This window comes from Polyergus mexicanus, unplaced genomic scaffold, assembly GCF_030449975.1.
Source record: "Polyergus mexicanus isolate NDT 795.1 unplaced genomic scaffold, iyPolMexi1.0 SCAF_3, whole genome shotgun sequence".
In the NCBI taxonomy this organism is placed as follows: domain Eukaryota; kingdom Metazoa; phylum Arthropoda; class Insecta; order Hymenoptera; family Formicidae; genus Polyergus; species Polyergus mexicanus.
In genome coordinates this window covers 11,625,966-11,648,337 of record NW_027223323.1, presented here as the reverse complement: position 1 = coordinate 11,648,337, position 22,372 = coordinate 11,625,966, and the positions used below count along the sequence as shown (strand labels likewise).

General features: G+C 35.3%; 3 protein-coding genes across 5 annotated transcripts in view; 2 read left to right on the top strand and 1 right to left on the bottom strand.

The window, feature by feature from the left end:
* Positions 1-307: 307 nt before the first annotated feature.
* The window catches only part of LOC138931925 (uncharacterized), a 93,988-nt gene continuing 71,923 nt past the window's right edge, over positions 308-22,372 (bottom strand). For both annotated transcript variants that reach the window (XM_070293210.1, XM_070293209.1), the window contains 3 exons: positions 4,808-5,049; positions 1,059-1,867; positions 308-788 (listed from right to left, as the gene is read on the bottom strand). In XM_070293210.1, the coding sequence (XP_070149311.1) occupies positions 308-788; positions 1,059-1,867; positions 4,808-4,975 (1,458 nt within the window). In that variant the 5' untranslated portion in view covers positions 4,976-5,049. The remainder of the gene's footprint in view (positions 789-1,058; positions 1,868-4,807; positions 5,050-22,372) is intronic.
* Positions 7,358-13,023, top strand: LOC138932104 (outer dynein arm-docking complex subunit 4). 2 transcript variants are annotated; one of them, XM_070293680.1, is made up of 6 exons: positions 7,358-7,592; positions 7,930-8,205; positions 9,553-9,979; positions 10,143-10,406; positions 10,899-11,169; positions 12,667-13,023. In XM_070293680.1, exons 1-6 carry the CDS (start codon positions 7,358-7,360, stop codon positions 13,021-13,023), a joined length of 1,830 nt encoding a protein of 609 aa, XP_070149781.1. The 2 variants fall into 2 exon arrangements, 1 of the variants encoding a protein (XP_070149781.1); XR_011446734.1 differs by lacking the exons at positions 7,358-7,592; positions 10,143-10,406; positions 10,899-11,169; positions 12,667-13,023 and having other exon boundaries at positions 8,139-8,205; positions 9,533-9,564.
* The window catches only part of LOC138945051 (outer dynein arm-docking complex subunit 4), a 6,416-nt gene continuing 583 nt past the window's right edge, over positions 16,540-22,372 (top strand). The window contains exons 1-3 of the mRNA XM_070316234.1: positions 16,540-16,727; positions 18,195-18,461; positions 20,839-21,545. Coding sequence (XP_070172335.1) covers positions 16,540-16,727; positions 18,195-18,461; positions 20,839-21,545 — 1,162 coding nt within the window. The remainder of the gene's footprint in view (positions 16,728-18,194; positions 18,462-20,838; positions 21,546-22,372) is intronic.

Sequence of the window (22,372 nt, the reverse complement as noted above, 5' to 3'; positions counted from 1 at the left end):
ATTTGGCGCCGACGCTGGACCTCGGCTGCTGCAGGATGCTGCGACGATGCTCCTGGCCGTTGCGATCAATGCTCCGTCTGGACGAAGAGACACCACTGCTGCCATTGCTGTGTCGATGACGGTGTCGTTGTTCCTCGTAGAGATGCTGTTGCAACTGCACGTTGCTCAGCCGCCGGTCCATCATTTTGACCAGGTTCTGATGTACTCGCTGGTCGTCCTCCGGCACCGCCGTCGTCGTCGTCGTCGCCGGCAGCTGACGTCGACAACTTGGTGGTGTTGGTGACTTTGATAACTCGCATTCTACTTGTCAAGCGTATTCGGTGTCACTAGACGCTGATCGCTCTAGATGGCCTTGATGACCCACCACCGAGTGATGTTGCTGATTCTGATGCTGCTGTTGCTGCTGTTGTTGCGCCTGCGCGTACGCCAGACTCTTTTGGTAGCTGAAGAGTTGCCGCTCGAGACTATAGTTCTCTGCCTGCAGCGACATGATTTCGCGTCGCATCTGCTGATTGTGCACGCGACAGACATCGTCGTACTTGTGATAGGTCGCCTGGAAAAGCAAGTGACTCTCGTTCCATTCTATTCGGATTCTTAGCTGTCCTTTGTCTGTGAGGTATGGACAGTGATTCTCCTTCACCTCGTTCATATCCACGTTAGTCTCCATGATGATACCCTCATCGACGGATTCTTGAACATAGTAGCGGCTGAACGGTTCGCCGGGCAATCCAATCGCCGCGACATTTGGTCCCTCGCCCCTCAGCAGGTATGCTGACCAACTAACGTACCTATCCAGACAAAAAACGTCTCGATTTAGCGTTTTTCAAACATCTTTTATTGTAGATATCTTTACTTTATGACATTTTTTGAATGTTCGATTTACCTAGGAAAAAATTATCCTATTCTTTAATAATACTTTATTATCATAAAATATTATTTTATGATAATATTATTAGTGTCACTTTTAATAGATCATGTGCTATATATATATATGTATAATATAGACGTATATAATTCTTCGATCTTTTACGATTAAAAAAGATAATAATTTAATATACCTTAAATGATTTCTCGGCACATTGTGGATGTCTTTGTACACCAAGTGCAGTCTGACGGTATCCGAATTGAGATCAGCGCGTATGGCCCAAGCTTGCTTGTCGCGATCGTAGCAGGGCGCAGCTGGCAGGACCGACGAGCCCAATGCCTGCACCGCGATCTCGCAGATGGTTCTTGCCTCGAGCATCTCGAGCGACACGCGAAGTGTGCCTTTGTGCGCGATGTCGGACCACCTGACCCGAGTGTGCCAGCCGAAGCCGCAGCCCTCGGCGTCGGAGATGTCTTCGATCTGTCCCGAGTCGATCCGTCTATCGCCCTCGCCGAGGGCCAGGCTGTATCTTACTCTGCATCGATGATCGAATCCAGACAATCTCATGAGATAGACACTCACGCGGCTGTCTTGGACGCGGGAGCCGTCCGTGTCCTTGCCGTGCGGATAGATGACCAGATTCCAGTCGAAACCGCCGAACGCGAAGTAGTCGGTCTCCAGCTTGCTCGGCTTCGTCTGCCCGGCCGAGAATACCGATGTCGGCATTCTGACTTCGGTCATGTATACCGTCCGCACATTCGCCATGGATAACTCCAGCTGAAATTCGCCGTTTGTGTCGGCGAAATTACGGCTGTAGAGATCTGCCACAGCGATGTAGCTGCGGTTGCCTTGGGCCGGTGCCTCGTAAGTGAACTTGACCCGCTTGCCGGAGAAGCTCTCGTTCATAGAGAAATGCTCTCGATTCAGCAGCGTGAACGTAAAGTCCACGTATACGCGCAGATTTCTTGATGCGCCACGCCATACCAGGTATACGCCCAGGACCTTGGAAAGGATCAAATCGAGTAATAACGGCACGCGAAATTCGCTATTTATTTTTGTATTATATACAGATTGTGCCATCAAAAGTGGTCATCTCCTTTTATCTTTCAAATTAAAAGAGATAGACCATAACAAATATATATCAAATTAAATGGTTCAAACTGAATTCGACACAATAAAAATTGTAGTGCTGTTTAAAACCGAATACAACGATGTACAATTTAATATAAATATTTTTTATATTATTCGAGTTTTATCGGCTTAAAATATCGCGGATGGCGCCTACCTTTTCATTTTCGCCCTTACAATATGGTCAATTTCTGACTCGAGTAATATGATCAAATAACAACATGACATACGTTAATCTTCAATGCACTATCTCTTTTAATTTAAAATATTTTATTTAAAAAAATAAAAGGAGATGATAATTTTTGGTGGGACTATATATATATATATATTTTTTTTTTAAGATAAATTTAAATTAACACCAAAATACTTGAGGATCAAAACGCCAAAGGAGATTCAAAATAATACAATAGTTATTCACATACAAGAGAAAGAATTAATTTTTAATAGATTTTATTATTATTAAAAGTTAATTAGAAAGAGTGATGCCCATTTTTATCTCTTTTTGGTGAACGAGAAAAGATTTGTTTGCTAAACTAAAGTTCCCTAACTATTATATATCAAGTATGTGAAAGTGGATTCTCTTCCCATTCTAGAAATAATCAACACAAAAGAAAATGTACATCAACAAATAACGCTAATGTTTTATTCAATTAAAAAGTATTAAAAATTACAAAAATGCATGTTTTCACTTGGAATCCTCATCTTTTTTCTGGATTCGAATTGATAAATTGACTGTAGCTTCGTTTGGAATACGGCAGCCATGAACGTGACCGTAACTCAAGCTTTATCAAATGATCGTGGCAACGTGATTGCAGCATCCAATAACTTTTAAAACAATAACTATAATTGTTATTGTAAACAATAATTGTAATTATATGTAATTATATGTTATTGTCAATAACTGTATTGACAATAACTTTGATCTCTATTGACAATAACTTTTTAAAATAGAATATTTCTGCCTCGGTTAGGGGATCCACTTCGCAACTATATATTGTAGTATATATATAGGATGATTCTATAAATAAGTGCAAAAAATTTTAGGGGATGATTCTTTGTCAAAAATTAAGATGGATCTTTCATATAAACGTATACTTGTCCATCCCTGAGAAGTTACACTCCTCCAAAAACGAAGATAAAAATTAGGTTTTTATTTTTTAATTTTATGTTGTTTTTGTTCCATTTTTGGTAAATATGCATAAAAGGTTACACGTCACCGATCATTTTTTTATCGCTATTTAAATATGTTGTAGGAGAGATTCTTCTGACAATGAGTAATTCGCCGCAAGAAAAAAGTGAGGGAAAGCATTCGTTTAGAGTTTAGAAGATATGACAAATTAAAGTTTGACATTAAAGTTTGTGTGTGCTGTAGTAATCTATTATTTTTTTATTGAAAAAAGCTTACGACTTTAACGCATGGACGGGGGAAAAGCAGGGCCCTTTCCCCTGCACCCTCACCCCGAATTTCGGTTGTATAACGTAATACAAAGCAAATTTTAATTTTAAATCAGAAATAGGTTTGGGTTAGGTTATATCTTCCGCAAGTGGAGCCCTCCCGTGGGGCGAAACTCACTGTGTCCACATATACTTTACAACATGAAGCGAGGTCCACCCCACAATTGTTGTATGGGAAAATTTTTGATTGTTGATGGGAAAGTATATGCGTGGATGCAGTGGGTTCCGCCCCCCCCCCCTCACTCCCTACGGGTGGCTCCACTTCCGGAAGATATAACCTCTAAACCCACAAACCTATTTCTGATTTAAAACTAAAATTTGGTTTGGATTACGTTATATAACCCATCTATGACCCTGTATTTATCTCGTAAATGTAAACAAAAACATTTCCTACGTCCTCTGCGAGAAATAAAACGTACACAAATATCACTGTTCCTAATTTTAATTTATAATATTTCAAAAAAAGCATTAAAATATTGTGAAATTTCAATTTATTATATCTTCTAAACGAATGCTTTTCCTCACTTTTTTCTTGCTGGGAATTACTCAGAAAAAGCTTCTCTACAACATATTGAAGTGGCGATAAAATCGATGAGGTTTAACCTAGCTTTTATGCATATTTACCCCATTTTTTCCCAACATTTACTATAATCTTGTTTTATTTGCTTTTTTATTTTTAAATTCAACTTCTCGAAACTAACTCGACACCTATGCCATTTAGCACTGTGCTGTGTATATGCTGTGATAATGTACTTTTTTTGTTTTTTGTTGAAAACTTGATTGATTTTACGCAAAAAAAAGAGAAATAAAAAAGTTTTTAAAGGACTCAAGCTTTCTAACGCATATTTTTAGATAATCACATTCTGCTCCGTTAAAAAGTTCTAATAAAAAATTGAATAGAGATTGGTTGGTTTCATCTCTCTATAACGATACGGAAGGATTAAAAAGATATTAATAAGTATCTTTTTTGGAAAATGTTCACCGAATTTCATTTTTTGTCCGAAATTTGAAAAAATAATACAAATTTAATTTTCACGTCCCTTTTGAAGGAGTGTAACTTCTCACTGATGGATATAAGAGTATATGTTTATATGAAAAACCCTCCCCCCTCCCCTTTAATTTTCGACAAAGAATCATCTCCTATAATTTTTATCATTTATTTAGAATCACTTTTTATAATGTAGACGATAAAAAATTTATTTTTATAACAAAATATTAATATTTCAATTTACCAAAATGAGGTTAGGTTCCTTTAGAAACTTTCAATGGGGCCTGGGCATCAGTCTTTGTGAAGAAAATTACATTTCATGATTTTGATGATTAGCCTTAATGGAGCAAGACGCGTATAGATCGAGTTACCTTTTCCCCGCGCGAGAAAGCGACGGCCCACCTCTGGAAACCGCATACTAGTTCCTTACTTGTGACGTCCCTGTCAGGATCGCGCACGACGGTCCTAGTGACGACGAAGGAGAAGACCCGCGTGCCACTGCGATCGTGCAGCTGCGCGAACCTATACAACAAAGCCATCACCGCATCTCGAGGACACTTCTAATCCGATGGTCCGCGTTTACAAGGAGTCGTCTTGATTGATTTGTAGAAATCTGAAAATGTAATATTGTTTATCAATCGCAATGACAATAATCGTTATTTTAACATATAATATATAATATATAATTGATTTGTCTCATTATTCTGTACATAGAAGTATTACGGTAAGATTATCGAAAACTATATATTTTACGAGATATTTAATTTTTTATATCAAAATATGTAAGATTAAAATATAAAATAACTTAAAAAGTACTTAATAAAAAAAATACTTTATTATAGTGTTTTGCAAAGCTCTCGAGATAAGCTACAAGAATGTGTAATGAAAAATAGGGGATTTCACTTAAAAAACGGAAGTTGACCTTCAAATGACCTTGAAATTGATCTTTAATGTCAAATCCAAGGTCACCATTAGATAGCCCCCTTTGTTCCCTACAACTTTTATCGGAGTTGTTTTCCTTCAAACGTCGATCCTGAAAAGTTATGAGGGTGGAACTTTTAAAATGGGACATTCTGTATAATATTGATAAAAATAAATTCATACAATCTTTAAGAGAAAAAGACACTCTATTGCGTTACAAACGCTTTTCTAAGAAACTCCTTCAACGTTTTTTAGTTTTGCATAATTTGAAGTATTTAGCAGTTTTTGACAATAAATGCGCGTGCGCGATGATTAATTTCTTACTTAATAATTTTCATGAATACGAACGCAAAATATTTCGGAAATATTTTGTTGAATATTCTCTTTGATATTTAAAGAGCGATAACTAAAAAATTCTTGTATCCAATTTCCTCGCAGTTTTCGAGAATCAATCCGTAGCTGTAATCTGTTTTCATTTTTAAATATACTACAATGTATGTAATGGCCTTTGTGGTACTTGTCGTTGTGTATAACGCTGGTACTGCTGGTATTGAAACGAGACTCAAACGATAATTTTCCAATGAGGGAAGAGCGAAGAGAAAAGCGATCTGGTTTCGGGAATAGCAACTATCTTTGACGTTGCCTTTTAAAAACGACAATTGTAAATACATTTTAAATTTCGCTTTTAAAGTGACGTATATTCTCTTATGTAAAAGGAAATAATCATAATTTGCAGGGTCGGGAAGTAATATGTTACTTGTAATACCATTACAATTACTTTTTTCGGTAACTTTAAAGGTAACGGTGTTATAAATTTTGTTTATACAACGGGAAAAGTAGCTTTGTTACATTTTTCAGTAATGAATCACGACTTCAACAGTTACTTTTATCCTTACATTTTTCGATTTTATTCGGCATAATTTTCATACAAAGGAACATATTGATAAGAGTGTTGGAATGCAGCATTACATGAAAACTACTGGAAACTCTTTTTAATATCATGTTTCTTTCTATTTTGTAAGGCGAATAGCACATATAAAATAATGTTTAAAAATTTTTAGTGTTTAGTGTGCATTTTTAGTGTTTAATTTTATATTGTGTTAAAAAAATTGTATGTAAAGTTTGTATTGTATATAAAAAAAATAACGGAAATTATAACAACTCGTAATTTTTTTGCTGTGTCCCAAAATTCATTGCCAGTATAGGACAATCTATAGTACATGTAACATATATACTAGATTTCTAGTATTGGCAGTAAATTTTTGAACACGGCCTTTGATTAACGGTAACGGTAAAGAGTTATTTTTTAAACTTGGTAACGAATAACGGTAACAAATTACTTTTTAGAAAAAGAACGGTAATGAACTATTTTTATAAAAAGTAACTTTCCCAATCCTGATAATTTGATATATTTTAATAACATTGCTAATCGATTCAATAAGAGTCATTAAATCGTTATATCTGATAGACTGTGCTATATTACCTACACACTATTGATATAGATTCGTAAATATGGAAACAGATTGAATTTAACACAATATATAATACTTTGTATCAAATTACATTCCACCTTGACTTACATTTTGAAATTTAACGAGAGTCGGAATATCGCGTAACATCTATAATGTATCTTCATTCGTATTCGTCTATCTTCACATAATATATACCATCCATTTTCCATGTCTGGATGTCATCTAATGCCAAAGATTGTGATATACATCCAATGAATTATGTAAATGTAATTTAAAAGATGTTAATTACATAAAAAAAGCAATTATGTGAAAATTAACTCTATAAGATTTTATTATAGTCTCGATATTTCTCTCGTACATTACGTCAGAAAAATTTATTGTTTTAAAGAGAGATATAGGTAGGTTCTTGATAATTTTCCTTTTTCTTATTTAGAATTATCTATTCTTTAATGAGACAATATTAATTTTTGGCAATGCGCTATACGTGAATTATGACTTTTTCTTCTTGAAAAGATTCAATAAATCGTCATGTCAGTGTCGAAGAGAGAAGAAGCTCCCGAAATCTTCAGGGAGGCTATTCTTTATCGTGAATGGGGCTATCGACTGGCCAGTCTGGGCAGATACCCTTTGGCCATAGATTATTTCGAGAAGGCATCTAAATCGGTCGAGGACCTTAGAACGTTAATCGGTCTCTGTAGAATGCTCATCAAACACACGAGATACGTTGCCGCGGAAAAATTGTCGGAGAAATGTATGAAAATAGGTATACGGTTGCGAGAAATTTTATGAAATATAAAACGGTATGCTCTCTGTACTTTCTTGGTACGCTTCATTGCAATTATTAATAATTATTATTAATTATTTCTATTTATTTTATTTCTACTTTTTACGTTTATGACTGTAACATTTTTGTTTACAATTTATTCAGAATTTTTCTTCCTCAAATTTCGTTTGTTTACATGTTTAATTTATGGAATAATGTGTTTATCCTGTAAAGAACCGTATCAGAGATAAACTCGCTTAAGCATAGCATCGATTAATTGTCTTTCGCTTGATAAAATACCGGGCGCTTGATCTCTACGCTCGTATCTCGGCTGCAGATCCCGGTCATTACAAAGCACGGCAGATGCGGATGGAGGCGCTTTTCCAGATCGGTGAGTTCGGTTCCAGCCTGGCTCACGCCTACGAAGGCATGCGACGGCACGGGATGACCTTTGAGCACGGTGTCTATCAGGCGAACGAGACTGTTGAAGACTGTATCGGCCGGAATACGTCTCCTATGGCACTCCTGCTGCTATATCCGTGGATACAACGGTTGTGCGAGCACCGTGAGCTTCTGATCGGCAGGCTCGAGGTAGAGGAAGACGAGTTCGAAGGTGTGTATTGTGTGTTTAGAATAAATCTCGTCGCTATTCATCCTCAAGAGATGATAAGGTGAGAAAAGAGTCTTCTCGTAGAATAGCGTTTTGCGACTCTTACGAGGAGAAATTCAATTTTCTCGCTAGAATAAAGCACGAAAATATTTTGTTTCTTATCAAATCTTTTACCGCTATGAAATTAATCCAAGTAATTATAAGGTAACCCATACAGCACCGAAAGATTGCAAAAACGTTGCATAGATCTTACATTGAAACATTGTAATATTGCATAGAAGTTGCGAAATGTTTCTGCAATGTTACTGCAAGCTTGCGGCAACGTTGAAATGTCCGCCCTCAGAAATATTTCAATGTAAGACTACAGTAATGTTACGGTGCAATGTATTTGTAATATTTAAATACATTGCTACAAATATTCAAAACGCTTCAAATTTAATACATAAACTTTGAGAGCATATAAGAACATCCAAGAGAGATAAGAAAAAAAATTGTGAATTTACGCAATTACAACGAATTTTTTTCTCGTCTCTCTTGGATGTCTTTATATATTCTCCAAGTTTATCTATTAAATTTGAAGCATTTTGCATATTAAAAAATTATTATCAAATTTTTGCTTTTATATAAAAATGGGAACTATTAAACAATTTTCTGTTATCTAATTAACATCGCTATTTTATAAATTATTTATAAGTTTAAGAAATTGATAATGATTAAATAATTTAATTCATAAAAATTAAAATTTTATTTATATAAATATTAAACTCCATATCTTAAGTAGACAATAAACGGATAATTTTAACTTTTTTCGGATACTTATTTGTCCGATTTCTGAACACTCAATTCAATATCTGAATTTCCTGTGTTGGGATTGTATCAGACAAATTAATCTGATAAAAATAGTTATTATACCTTTAATATTACTAACCGCTTTTTGCAAGCTTTATAACCATCGTGATTAAAATTTAAATATGGGATGGATAACGCAACGCGCGCCACATAGTGGTAAACGAACGAAGTAACGATTATCAAAAACTTTCTTTTGTAATGTTTTTGAAATGTTGCTGTAACATTCTCATAAAATATTACAATTCCATATTCCAATAATGTCTCAACAATATTTCATTGCAACTTGCAAGATTGTAACATTGCTGCAATGTAATTGCAATGTTCTATGCTATATGGGAAGTATGAAGCCAATACATTTTAGTGCTATAATTTAGGAAAATAATTACATTCTTTTAAAAAATTTATTAGTGTTAAAGTATTAGTACTAAATATACTGTTATAAAAAAAAGAAGAAAAATTTTGTTTATCGGTTTGTTTATAGTGGATTGGCTTTAATCGTAGGTATCGATGAGGATAAGGCAAGATTTAAAGTAAACGATCCGGAAGTGCAACGTCAAGCGCAGATGAGAAGACTGCAACGCGTCATAGCGAAAATGGATATGGGTGGCTTGACGATCGACAAGGATTTTCTCGAGAAGATTGTGAGCCGTCCGGAAATCGTGGTTTCACCTAGTAAGATCTCGACTGCCGAGCTGCTTGCTCTCGCGAGTACGTGCCATCGAAACGCGATGAATCTGCAGGAGCTTCTCCGAATGAGACGACCGCTTTACATTCTGCTCTTCCAGCGACGGAAGATTTCGAAAGGACGGAAAATGATGATTGAACGCGAGCGAAAATTGCGCAGGAACATCATCGTCTTAGAAGCGGATTTTCTGTTGCACCGCGTGCACGTCGCGAAGATCACCAAGGATTATCCTACCTTTTTCAAGTCAGATGAATTGTCGATACATATGCAATATTTCGAATGTTCCTTCGTTGAGAAATCAGAATGCAATATTTGTCGAATTTTATATTTTTAGAATATTCAAAGGTAAAATGTCATAAAACTTTGTAATACAGTTTACAAAATTCCGTCTTACTATTTACATCAGACTCATCGATCGTATCAAGAATAAATTTGATTCGTACTCGGACAAGATGTTTCCACTGAAGCGAAAGTGCCTAGACGCGCTGTATAAAATGGTGGCATGGGTATACATTGGCACGCGTAACTTGATGTGTCTGGACAACGAGAAATTGAAAACGAGATATTTGAAACATCATTTGGGAATACGAGTTGCGACATTGCCACGAGACAGCGATCTCGCATGGATGTCGACTGTGAATCCGAAGGAGACGCTGAAAATGTTTCGTAGGTACATAATTTATTCATAAGCAACTCCTCTTTGAGAAGGATATAGTAGAATATCTTATGAAACTCTTGTGCGCATGTTTATATACGAATAGAATTATACGTATATAAAATTTTGATATTTTTTATTTACATTACGCTAGAAGCAATATCAATTTTTTCGAAACATTAATTTCTCGCGTTTCATATATTTCTAAATTTTATTTTGTCGGCATATATTTTTTATGAGAGAGAGAGAGAGAGAGAGCTCACATTCCTTTTTAAAATAATTTAAAATAATATACTGCTTTTTTATCTCTCTATTTATAGCATACACGCACAATTATAATAATGATTTATACAATTATACAATAAGGTAATATAACATTTATGAACATCATAAATAGATAGTTTATGCATAGAATTTATGTTGTACGCGATTAATCTGCTATCATAATTTACATCTAATTGATTGATATTCGAAAAATGCTTTCAATATTTGCGACCTGGAGAGTAGGAGATTAGCCATGGCATCCACGCCTCTCGAACTTGCCTGGCTGCATCATGAATTTTGCAAGTGTCTTATCGACATTCATCGCTTCGATTTGGCCAGATTCTACGCGAAAAAGGGTCGCGACATAGCGCAGAAGGCGGACTGCGAAGAGTGGGTCTTGAACATCGATCATCTGATACTGCGAATAGAGATTCATCAGAATAATCGAAACGAGGCGAGAGACGCCGCAGTTTTAGCGCTCGCGTGCGCCAAAAAACTTGGTATCGATTATCTGGTAAAAATAAAATCATAAAATCACAATTTTGCGACAACACGAGCTCGTAACAGCGTCGCTTTCGAATTTGTTCTACCGATCGATACCAGATTACATATCATTTAAAATTGTCTCGCGGGTCTAAAAAGATATCTCGGAAAGTGGCGAGTAATATGGATTCGTTCGTAATGTCGAAGAAATCTTTACTCGATCGCGACATTTCATAATTTGCATTAATTTAATTCTTTCTTTGAAGCAACGCGCGTCTTGGCAATTTAAATTTTTTTTAATGACCTATGTCTAGAACACTGCGCGCGAATTACGTTCATCGAAGCATTACACAAATCTGCATAATTTTATATTCTTTTTTGCAGTCTGGAAAAAACAAGTAGTTTTCTATAGCTTGTTGTACGCTAAATTTAAATCCGCAAGGCAAAATAGTCTATCACGTCAGATTTTCGAGAAAAGTGTGGTTGAAACCTCAAAAAACATGTTTTTTATCATATTTGAAAATTTGTAGCAGACGAACCCCGTATGCAACAAACTTCAGACAAGGCTCAAATAAAAGCTTGAACATTGTACTTTAATATAAAAATATCGAATTTTTCACCGCAGATACCATCGAACTTCAAGCGCGCTTTGTTTTTAGATGTAGTCGCACTGTCAAGTACAATGCCTGCCCCATGCAGTCCGATTGCAAAACCGTTGCAAACAGTAAAAATTTTAATCACAGATTCAATACATGAGATTAAAAGTGCCTAATCGCACTAAAAATGTTTTTTGTTAAAAATAAATATTGTTTAAACAATTTTCGAAAAATAATAATTTTTTACAAAATATAATCTTCTCGTTTATTAAATTCACTATTGAGCTTGTTACTATTAGCAATGATCAATGGAGCAATCATTCTACTTGGCATGATACGACAGAGCTTTACAGAGCTTTAAGCCCTATCTGAAGTCTTTTGCACATCGGATTCGTCTGCTACAAATTTTCAAAACGCAATTTAAAAAACGCGTTTTTTGGGAGGTCGCATTTTTCTCAAAAACCTGACACGATAGGCCATTTTGCCTTGCGAATTTGGATTCAGCGCACAAAAAACTATAGGAAATTATTATTTTTTTCCAGATCGCAAAATCATGCAGATCTGTGTTATGACGGGTCACGTTATATCTGTTGATAGAGCAAAATGTGATTTTTCTCGGAACAGTTTTGGCCTCTGTTATATTTCTTTAAACATGTTAACAATCATTGAAGAGTTTGTTTCTTCTTTTTATTCAAACGCTATGCATTCCAGTTATTCGCCGCCAGAGTTTTTTTCATATCGTAAAAAAGGAAAAAAAATCACTTCTCGAAAATGCATTCTCTTTATAAAGACAAACGAGTCTCTTTCGCGAGAGCAATTCTCTCCTTTTACAACGCGACACAATCGAGCCGCTGACGTAGGAATAGGCAAAGGGATTTCCCGTTTAGAGAAACGCGGTTAATTCAAGAGCCGATCTCATAACGTTTTCACAGATAGATTTCTATGAAAGGGCCATAAAAGCTGTGGACGAACTGGACGTAGAGCGGATCGGCGACTTTGACGACGTCACTGCCAGGCAGCAGTTTATCCTCGAGCTGATGCCGAAGGAGATGAAGGGGGAGGTGGATTTTCTGTGGCGGCGTATGAACGTCGTGCCTGCCGAGAGACGACTTTCCGTCATGCCGGGCTGCAAGCCGATCGATCGAAAGTTCAAAATGCCCTGCATGCGAAGGACCATATTGCCCAGTCCGCCGAAGGATCCGGAAAGGGACGCCAGGATCGTTCTGTTGAAGCAATACGCCCCGTCTCACAAGCGGCCGGGTTTCATGAATTTCGAAGAATTCGAATGATCGATTCACGAGAAAATGCAAATATTTTTGTTGCATTGCTCGCCCGGCATTATCCATTGCGAGACAAATTATCACTGGATAATCAAGATTACTAATAAAAGACTATTAATAAGCGTCATTACGGTATTAATGTATTCGTTCATCTTGCTAGTGGCTATTAAAAACTATGGATTTTGTCGAACAAATTACTTGCAATTTTTATTTGTCACTAGAGGGGAGACAACTTATTTAAAGAATCCCACATTTTAAAATTCTGCTCTTTTATAATTTGCATACATAACAAAAAAGATACGTTATATTACACAGTTCAACAAAAAATAACTTTTTTCGAGCACAAAGAGAATAAACATTTATCTCATATGTTAATCATGAATATTCTATTCATCATAATCGGTATAAATTCCTTTTCTCTAAATAATTGCAATAAAGTCTTCTCTAACACATTGCATATACTATAGCTATAAAATACTCTAATTAAAATAGCCTTCTTTGGCAACTCCAATTGCAAATTTCTCAAAATTGTGATGCGCTGGAGGAATTTAGAAGCTGGAATCGTATTTAGTGTAAAAAAATTGAAAATAAGTATTCTTTTTTTGTGTTACACTGTGTTTCATTTAATATATACACTATAGAACAATTAAGTTTCGAGACTTTTGTATAAAAGATTTATTTTTAATCATACAAACCTTAGACAGTTAAAAAGCTTCAAAGTAGTCATCACCTAATTCGATACACTTATTTCAACGTTTCCACCATTGTTCAAAGTAGCTCTGATAGTCCTATATACTACCTACTTTTATATAATACAGAAGTCTGTGGATAGTCCTCTGAAGCAAGTCCCTTTCAAAATTTAATTCACATTTTTTTTATGTCATTATGTAGCTTTGAAACGTTAAAACGGGGAGCACAATTTCGTTATGCATAAGAAAATGGACCAATCAATTTCCTTATGGTTGTAATTTTGCGCTTATGCAAAAGTGTGTGCTCCTCGCTTAAACCTATCACACACAAATTGGCATAGCTGCATATGCACAGCATAAGAGGGCTCTGGACTAATGAGCGTGCTATATAAATCAATATGGCGATTTTATTTTGATGCTCATTGGTCCAGACGGACTTGTGCTATGCATATGCAGTTATGCCAATTTGTGTGGATAGGCTTTAACCTTAAAGTACAATTTCATGTGCTGCAACTTCATGCAGCAAAGAGGTCACATGATCGAAATGGACGAATTAGCGGCCACACCGTCGTTACTCATTTGTCCATTTCGATCACGTGATCTTTCTGCTGCGCGAGTTTGCAAGTACACGAAATTGTACCTTTATGCATAGCTGGACTCTCCGTAGACTTGTTGAATCATTTGTAACGGTTCTATTGGAGACTTTCTCTAATTTAATGCAGAATTTAATGTTGGCGCGTTGTCAAGCGTTCCTTCCATTACACCGATTTTTAAATAAAATTTTGTAACACAACTTCGCGTGACTATATCTCATTAACTATTGAAACAAATAATTTAAAACTTGCGTGTTGAGTATTGAATTGTGAATAACACCCTAAAATAGCAGCACGAACGGATCAAACGTTTGGAAATGCGAGTTTCAAAACTTAATCGTTCGATAGTATATGCGTATTTTTTTTTTTAATATTCGCAAAAATAAACTCATTCAGCGATATTATTTTTTAAATTTCTGTCGCAATTTTAAAAGATTAAACTTTGAAATTGCACTGTCGAATAAATAGACTCGGATTTCGACGATATCGCGCCTCCACTACGACATTAAGGATTCTCAATCGATGTCGCAGCTTGCTACTTTACTACGATCGATATTTTAATCGTGACCGCGTATATGATGATTTCTTTTTTTATTCGCCGTCTCTCGTTATCCTCGCATCTGGTGACGCCCATTTCGCCGTGACGTATGGTTGTTTTCCAATAACGACATCGCGCCTTTTCAATCCGAGCTGCGCAACTTTCTGGCCGAAGAGCTACCGGAAGCATCGTAACGGAAATCTCTTTACCGCACCGACACTTCAGTTTCAATTCTCTTCTCTTTTTTTTTCCTTTTTCAGTCGTTACTGCCTGAAATTCCAATCTCACTCTCTTTTCGGTTCTTCCGCTCCATTCGGTCAAATTCTCCAGTAACGGTAATTTTACCGTAACAGTACACTGACTGTTAATTGGCAAGATAATTAATTAGCAACCGCGCTCATGGAAACAATATAATAATTGATTGAGTAGACAAGAAGAGAAAAATTTAATGTAATAGATGAAATACATCTGTATTTTTATAATTGCGTATTTTGGAATTTAATAAAAGCCTTCATATTTCCGAGATATAAAGATCTGACATTTGACCGATATATGAGAAAACATGTCATACCTCGTGTGCTGCATTTTTCTGAAACTATGTGTCGAGAATAACACAAGATGGATAGCTAAGATCATTCGAGAAGCAAGATGCTAACGTAATGTGCTTTACATATGAAGTTTACAAAGATAGATTATTTCTTGTATACAAGAGTTGATAGAAAGTCTACGCAGTTACACTAGTTTTCCCGGTATATATCCCTATCTTTTTTTCAAAAAATTATTAATCTTTTTTAGAAGAATTGTATTTATTTTATAAAATATCCACACTAAACAAGTTTTATTTTATAAAATTATCTTCCTATGCAAAATATTTCCTCTACTTAAATTAGAAAACATTTAATTTTTTAAGAAATTAATAATTTTTGCTTCTTCATAGAAGAAACTTTGTTTTTGTGCCAAACTTTTTTTTTCAGTTTTCTATGCCAATGTGTTTAGAATGTTCCAAAATGTTGAAAAATTATATTTTAAAAAAATGTCTGTATATATGTATGGAATGTACATTGTATGTACAACCTTTAACTTCCGCAATTTTTTAGCTATAGGGTTAAATTAAAAAAAAAAATGCATAGAATATTATTAAAGGATGGCTGGTATTGAATTTAAGATCGGTGAAAAAGTTTATTTTTTATAAAATTTTAAATTTTTTTGAGAAATGTTTGAACACGCTCTAACTTTTGCAAATTTTTAGATATCGGGTTAAATTCTTTTACATAAATAGAGTATTATTAAAGGATGATCGGTATTGAATTTTGTGAAGATCGGTGAAAGGGTTCATTTTTTATAAAATTTTGAATTTATTGAGAAATGTGTGTACACGCGATAATTGTCGTAAATTTTGAGATATTTTCCTTTACGAGGAAGCTAAAATTGAAAAATCCGCTTGCTTTAAGGAGATTAAGTTTTGTGAGCGAAATGATGAGGAAGCAATGTGTGAGTTTCTAATTTGCACAATTTTTAGCTTGTTTTAATATAATAATAATAAATTAATTAATTTAATATAATATTTCTGTCATAAGAGTAGTTTGTAGCATATCTATATGAAGAATCGATTTGAATGAGCGAAATTGGTTGCGATAGTTACTTCCGGCCGAAAGACAATTCGCAGATATCTCCTATCCGAGAAGGAAACTTACCGGCGGTATGAATGGCTACTTCTGGTAGATGGGAGCTTAATGGCGTCGCGCGCGATCTCGATGTCACCAAACGGACCGTGGAGAATGCGGAGAGTCGTGCGCGTCTTCAGATAAGGCCAAGCGTTTCGAGGCTGTCGCGTGAAAATAACCGTCAGTATGCGCAAGCTCTACATCGTCAAGCGGACGATTTGTACCAAGGGTAATCAATATCCATTTAATGATATTAAATAGATGGGACGGTATTATATTAATCTTATGTCCCGCTTCATATAACCTTTGGTTAACTTAGTTAATTTGACGCGGTGTGACGCTAGTCTCGAGAGAGTCCACGTTGGATCGCTATTTTTGGGGTTATATCGAAAGTGCATTAACCCGTTAACTATCTTTTTTTTTCTTTTTTTTTTATAATGGAAACCTAAATTAGCCGTTTTCCTAATAATATCTACATGCCGTTGTATAAAAGGATGCTCAATTGTATCGGATCATGAATGCATGTAACAATAAGAGAGGGAAGCCTATTGTGCTGCTTGACGTTTATAATTTTCAACTGGAAATTTGATCTGGATGCATGAATCCTATTATCTTAGTTACGTCAAAGATGTCAATATTTTAAACGGATGTAGATTGATCGACATGTACATATGCGAAATGAAAAAGTTTCTCTGTAAAAAGTTGGAGAATTTTCTATTTTATAGAATATTTCTCAAGTGCATTTGAATAAATTGACGATAAAAGCGTTCATTTAATTAATATTTTAGCTAAAATGGAAATTTCTCTTCCATTGATTAGATATTCATATTTCGTTTTATTATATTTTCATTAACTGCAAAAGCTTTTATCGGATTATGTAAAAGATTATAGAAAAGCGAATTTGTTATCGTCAAAACGGCCCGCTTATATAATTTTGCCATATCAGACATTTCAAATTTAAAATTTACTACAAAAAATAACCTATCATTATTGTCACTAAAGTACAAGCATTTTGGCTACTACGAGAAATAGGTCATGAGGAATATCGGAAATATTGTCAATACATCATTTCTTTGAAAGAACATTTGATGAGAATATCGCTTTACAAACGGCCGATGTTTAGTTTTTTGCGGATATCCATGAACATTTTAACACCACAAAGAAATAAATAAATATATATATATATCTTCCCTCTCTCTCTTCTCAATAAAAAAATCCTTAAGAATCTGCAATTTAATTCCATTGTCAATAAGACAATATTTTTTTTTATAATCTTACAACTGTGAATGTTGTAATTATACCCTTTTCTATAAAAAATTCGGTTTTTGAGTAAAGAATTATATTATTAAGTGCTTTTATTAAATTAGATTTTAAATATATTTACATATATTGTATATATATACACAATATATCCTGCTAAATAAAATTTTATAAATTTAAATATTATATATAATATATATTTATATATATATATTATATATATATATATATATATATATATATAATATTTAAATTTATAAAATTTTATTTAGCAGTTATTACTTTATTAATAAATATTGTCTAAATAAAATTTTGAGTTTAAATATTATATTAATTCGTCTGTACATGAATGTAAAAGATCAATAATAAACAAGAGAATTTAAAATTTAAAATTGAGAAATGAGAATTAAAAATTTTGCCCGCATAAAATGCACAGTGGCGAATATGAGTCAGCATTGGTGCTATATCATCGAGCGGCTACTGTATGCCCGCATGACAGCAGTCACAGTGTGGCGGCACGACGTACCGCGGCCACGATAAATTCATGGAATCATCCGGAGAAGAGCTTGGCGAGGCGGCTTTCGGCGAGTACGAAGTATGATGCAATCTCAAAGATAACTTCAGTTCCCGAGAGCTCGGCGTTCAAAACACGCGATGTTTCGAAGTCTTGTAATAATCTATCGATTATCCCTGATATCTTCAAGTAAGTGTAGAATTAACTTGCTTATTAATCAACGTAAATGATATCACAGAGTGCTTCAAAATTTCGCGATGAAATCCAATTTCATTATTAATCTTAACTTCAAAGAATCTTTCATACATGTATCTGAAGCTGATTTTTCATTGCAATCTTTTGAGATTCAAGATTAAACCCGAAGGGTTGGTCACTGAGGTAATTTTTGTACAAGGGCTAGGTAATTCAGCGGCAATCCAAAGGAAATTTTGGGTAATCCAAGGTAATTTTTGGTAATTCTAAATAATCTTTAGAATTTTCAGGTAATCTTGGGTAATCTAATAGGAAATCTAGGTAATCTAAAGGTAATATCAAATAATCTGTAGGTAATTTTAGGTATTCTTAAGGACCTATGTGAAGTTGGCTTTTAAGGGGCTACATATTTCCTACCTAGCGGTAGCAAAAATAGGGAGAATTTTAACAATTTTTTTTTCATAAAAAGAATTTTTTTATTAAAAAATCTGTAGCTACATCTTAAAGTAGGTCCTTTAATGTATATTTGGTAAAATTTTCATTAATAAATATTGAAAAATGTGCCGTGGGAACGTCATCTCCTGAAAGCTGTTCGACGAAGCGGTAACCATTGTAGCTCCTCTAATTTTTATCTGAAGCCAAAAAAATTTCTTAAAGTATATAAAAAAAAGAAGTTATTGTAGCCGATTTTTAAAATTTTGATTTTTTAAAAAATGGCGGCCATTTGAATGCGAAGGTATCGATTAAAAATTATATCTTTGCATTCAAATGGTCGCCATTTTTCGAAAAATCACATTTTAAAAAATCGACTACGACAAAAACTTCCTTTTTTTATATACTTTAAGAAGATTTTTTGATTTTTTATTTCAGATAAAAATCGGAGGAGCTACAATGGTTACCGCATCGTCAAATAGCTTCCAGGAGATGACGTCTCCACGGTACATTTTTCAATATTTATTAATGAAAATTTTACCAAATATACATTAAGGACCTACTTTAAGATGTAGCTAGAGATTTTTTAATAAAAAAATTTCTTTTATAAAAAGAAATTGTCAAATTTCCCCCTATTTTTCCTACCGCTAGGTGTACCAGGTATATAAATATGAAACCGAAATTTGCCCATAGATGGCCCTAGCTGTCAATGTAGTTACCGTCAAACCGCGTCATTGGTGCCATTTTCTTGTTTTGACATCTGCTAAAGATTTTCAACTCAACAATATAAGTTTCATACAACAGCATAGTTTTTAATAGCGTTGAACATGTCGAATTTTGTGCCTGGAAACTACGATTTGTGGACAGCATTGATTTTCTGTTATCATTTGAAGAAAACTGCTGCAGAATCGCATCGAATACTTGTCGAAGCTTATGGTAAGCATGCTCTTGGTAAATCATAGTGCTTTGAGTGGTTTAAAAAATTCAAAAGTGGCGATTTTGACGTGAGAAACGAAGAACGTGGAAGAAGGGTGTGATCTATTATGAACTGCTAAAACCTGGCGAAACCGTTAATACTGAACGCTACCGACAACAAATGATCGATTTGAATCAAGCTTTGCGTGAAAAACGACCAGAATATCAAAAAAGGCAACACAAAGTGATTTTGCTTCATGATAATGCACCATCACACACAGCAAAACCGGTCAAGGAAACGATTGAGGCGTTTAGTTGGGAAATACTTTCGCATGCGGCTTACTCACCAGACTTGGCTCCATCCGATTACTACTTATTTGCATCGATGGGACACGCACTTGCTAAGCAGCACTTCACTTCTTACGAAAATGTACGAAAATGGCTCGATGACTGGTTTGCCTCAAAGGAGCAACAGTTTTTTTGGCGTGGCATCCACAAATTGTCAGAGAGATGGGAAAAATGTATAGCTAACAATGGGCAATATTTCGAATAAAATATTTTTTATCATTTTCATACAATAAACGTGTATTTTCTATACAAAAATTCCGGTTTCATATTTATATACCTGGTATGTAGTCCCTTAAGGTAACCTCAGATAATCTGAGGTAATTTGAGATAATCTTAAGTAATCTGAGATAATTTAAAGGTAATCCGTATCAAGGGTAATTTTTGTACACTATAACCATTAGTGACCTACCCCTCGATTAAACCTCTCTCTTTCTCTTTCTTAGCAATTACATCTCAAAATAAAATCTAAAATTAAAATTGTAGAATATTAAAGCTCTTATAAATCGGAAAAAAAATTACTTTAATTTAACCGAATGATGCGATTGCAATAATTTAATTGCGCCTTAGAAGTTTAATTCGTCAAAAAGTCACAAAAATTCACTCTTAATGACTCGAAATATTGATATTATTAAGTTTCAATTTTCTGATCAAAGAGAGGATGTTTTTATTTTTTTTTTAGATATCTCGACATCCGCAAGAAGATCTCCCAGAAAACTTCCCCCGCACTAGGTTCATTAACCTCCCAACTGACTCGATCCAGAACAATATTGAAGCACATAAATAATCGTGCCAACGCCATGCTAAAGAATTTGAAAGCTAATTTTAACGCTGGCAAAATGAAGGCCTCGTTGAGATTCGCTGAGGATTTACTGACGTTATCGTTCGGTTTGGAAGATCCTCGTCGATACACAATACCAGCGTATCGATATTTATCTCTGATCCACATCGCCTTGGGAAGGCATGATCGAGCTTGCAGTAACGTCGCCATGATGGTGCGCTTGGCGAAGAGAACCAAGGACGTCGTTCTCCTATCAAAAGCTCTCGTGACTCTCGGCAAAGTACATCTCAGTTTCGGTCATCTGGAGGCCGCCGCTCGTGCTTGGGAAAACCTGTCGATCCATGTCGATCATCCGGTACCGCGAGCCTGGTTGCATCACGAGATCGGACGCTGCCATTTGGAAACGGGGAAGTACGTCGAGGCGTTGCGCAAGGCGTCACAGTGCCGAGAGTGTGCGGAAGAGACGAGTTCGAACAAGTGGACCTTTCATGCGGGTTTACTGCGGGCGCAGTGCCTGGCGATGCTGGGTCGTTTCGCTGGTGATGACTCCATTTCTCAAACTATCGCCCCGAGTCCCTTCAAGAACGTCTCCCTCGTCCACCTTCCTGGCTGAATTTCTCAGCCAAATGAATGTTCTCTTGCAAAATCCTGCCAAAATTGTGACGCATCGTTGCCAAATACCTCGTTTCTTTCTCTCGAAATTTTCGCGAAACTTTTAAACTAATCTTTGAATTTATTCAGAATTTTTTTACTTCAAAAAAATAGCGCGCAATTTTCACAATTTTATATTATTTGAAATGGTCGAAAAAAATATCTCAAATATCTGGTTATATCAGAAATATATGATTGAACTGCAAAAACAAGAGCAAAGAAGAGAAAAAAGCAGAGTGAAAAATATTGTACAACATTTTCTGCTCCGCCTCTTCACACACACACACACACACACACACACACACACACACACACACACACACACACACACACACACACACACACACACACACACACACACACACACACACACACACACACACACACACACACACACACACACACACACACACACACACACACACACACACACGCACACGCACACGCACACGCATGCACGCACGCACGCACGCACAATCGGCTCTTTTCAGAACTACTATGATATAAAAATCCGACCGAGCAACATCCCCACGATAAACATTAAGTCGAGGGGCTATTCATTCAAGAAATTATTGAAGCACTCCGGTATAAAATCAAAATCGAAATCACGAGAAATCGGTTGAAATTAGAAAAAAATCTTTTAAAATCGAGGTCACGAAAATATATATCATTGAAATAACTTGAAATCAGAATGAAATCTCTGAACTTTTGAAATCGATAAGTACGAAACAGAAGTAGAACGTAGAATCAGAAATGATTAGTACTCTGCGTTGATACCACTGCT

Coding starts and splice junctions, on each gene's coding strand:
- LOC138932104 (XM_070293680.1), top strand. CDS start 7,358: ATGTCAGTGTCGAAGAGAGAAGAAGCTCCCGAAATCTTCAGGGAGGCT. Junction 8,206..9,552: donor AGAGGAAGACGAGTTCGAAG/GTGTGTATTGTG, acceptor CTTTAATCGTAG/GTATCGATGAGGATAAGGCA. Junction 9,980..10,142: donor GATTATCCTACCTTTTTCAA/GTCAGATGAATT, acceptor TATTTACATCAG/ACTCATCGATCGTATCAAGA.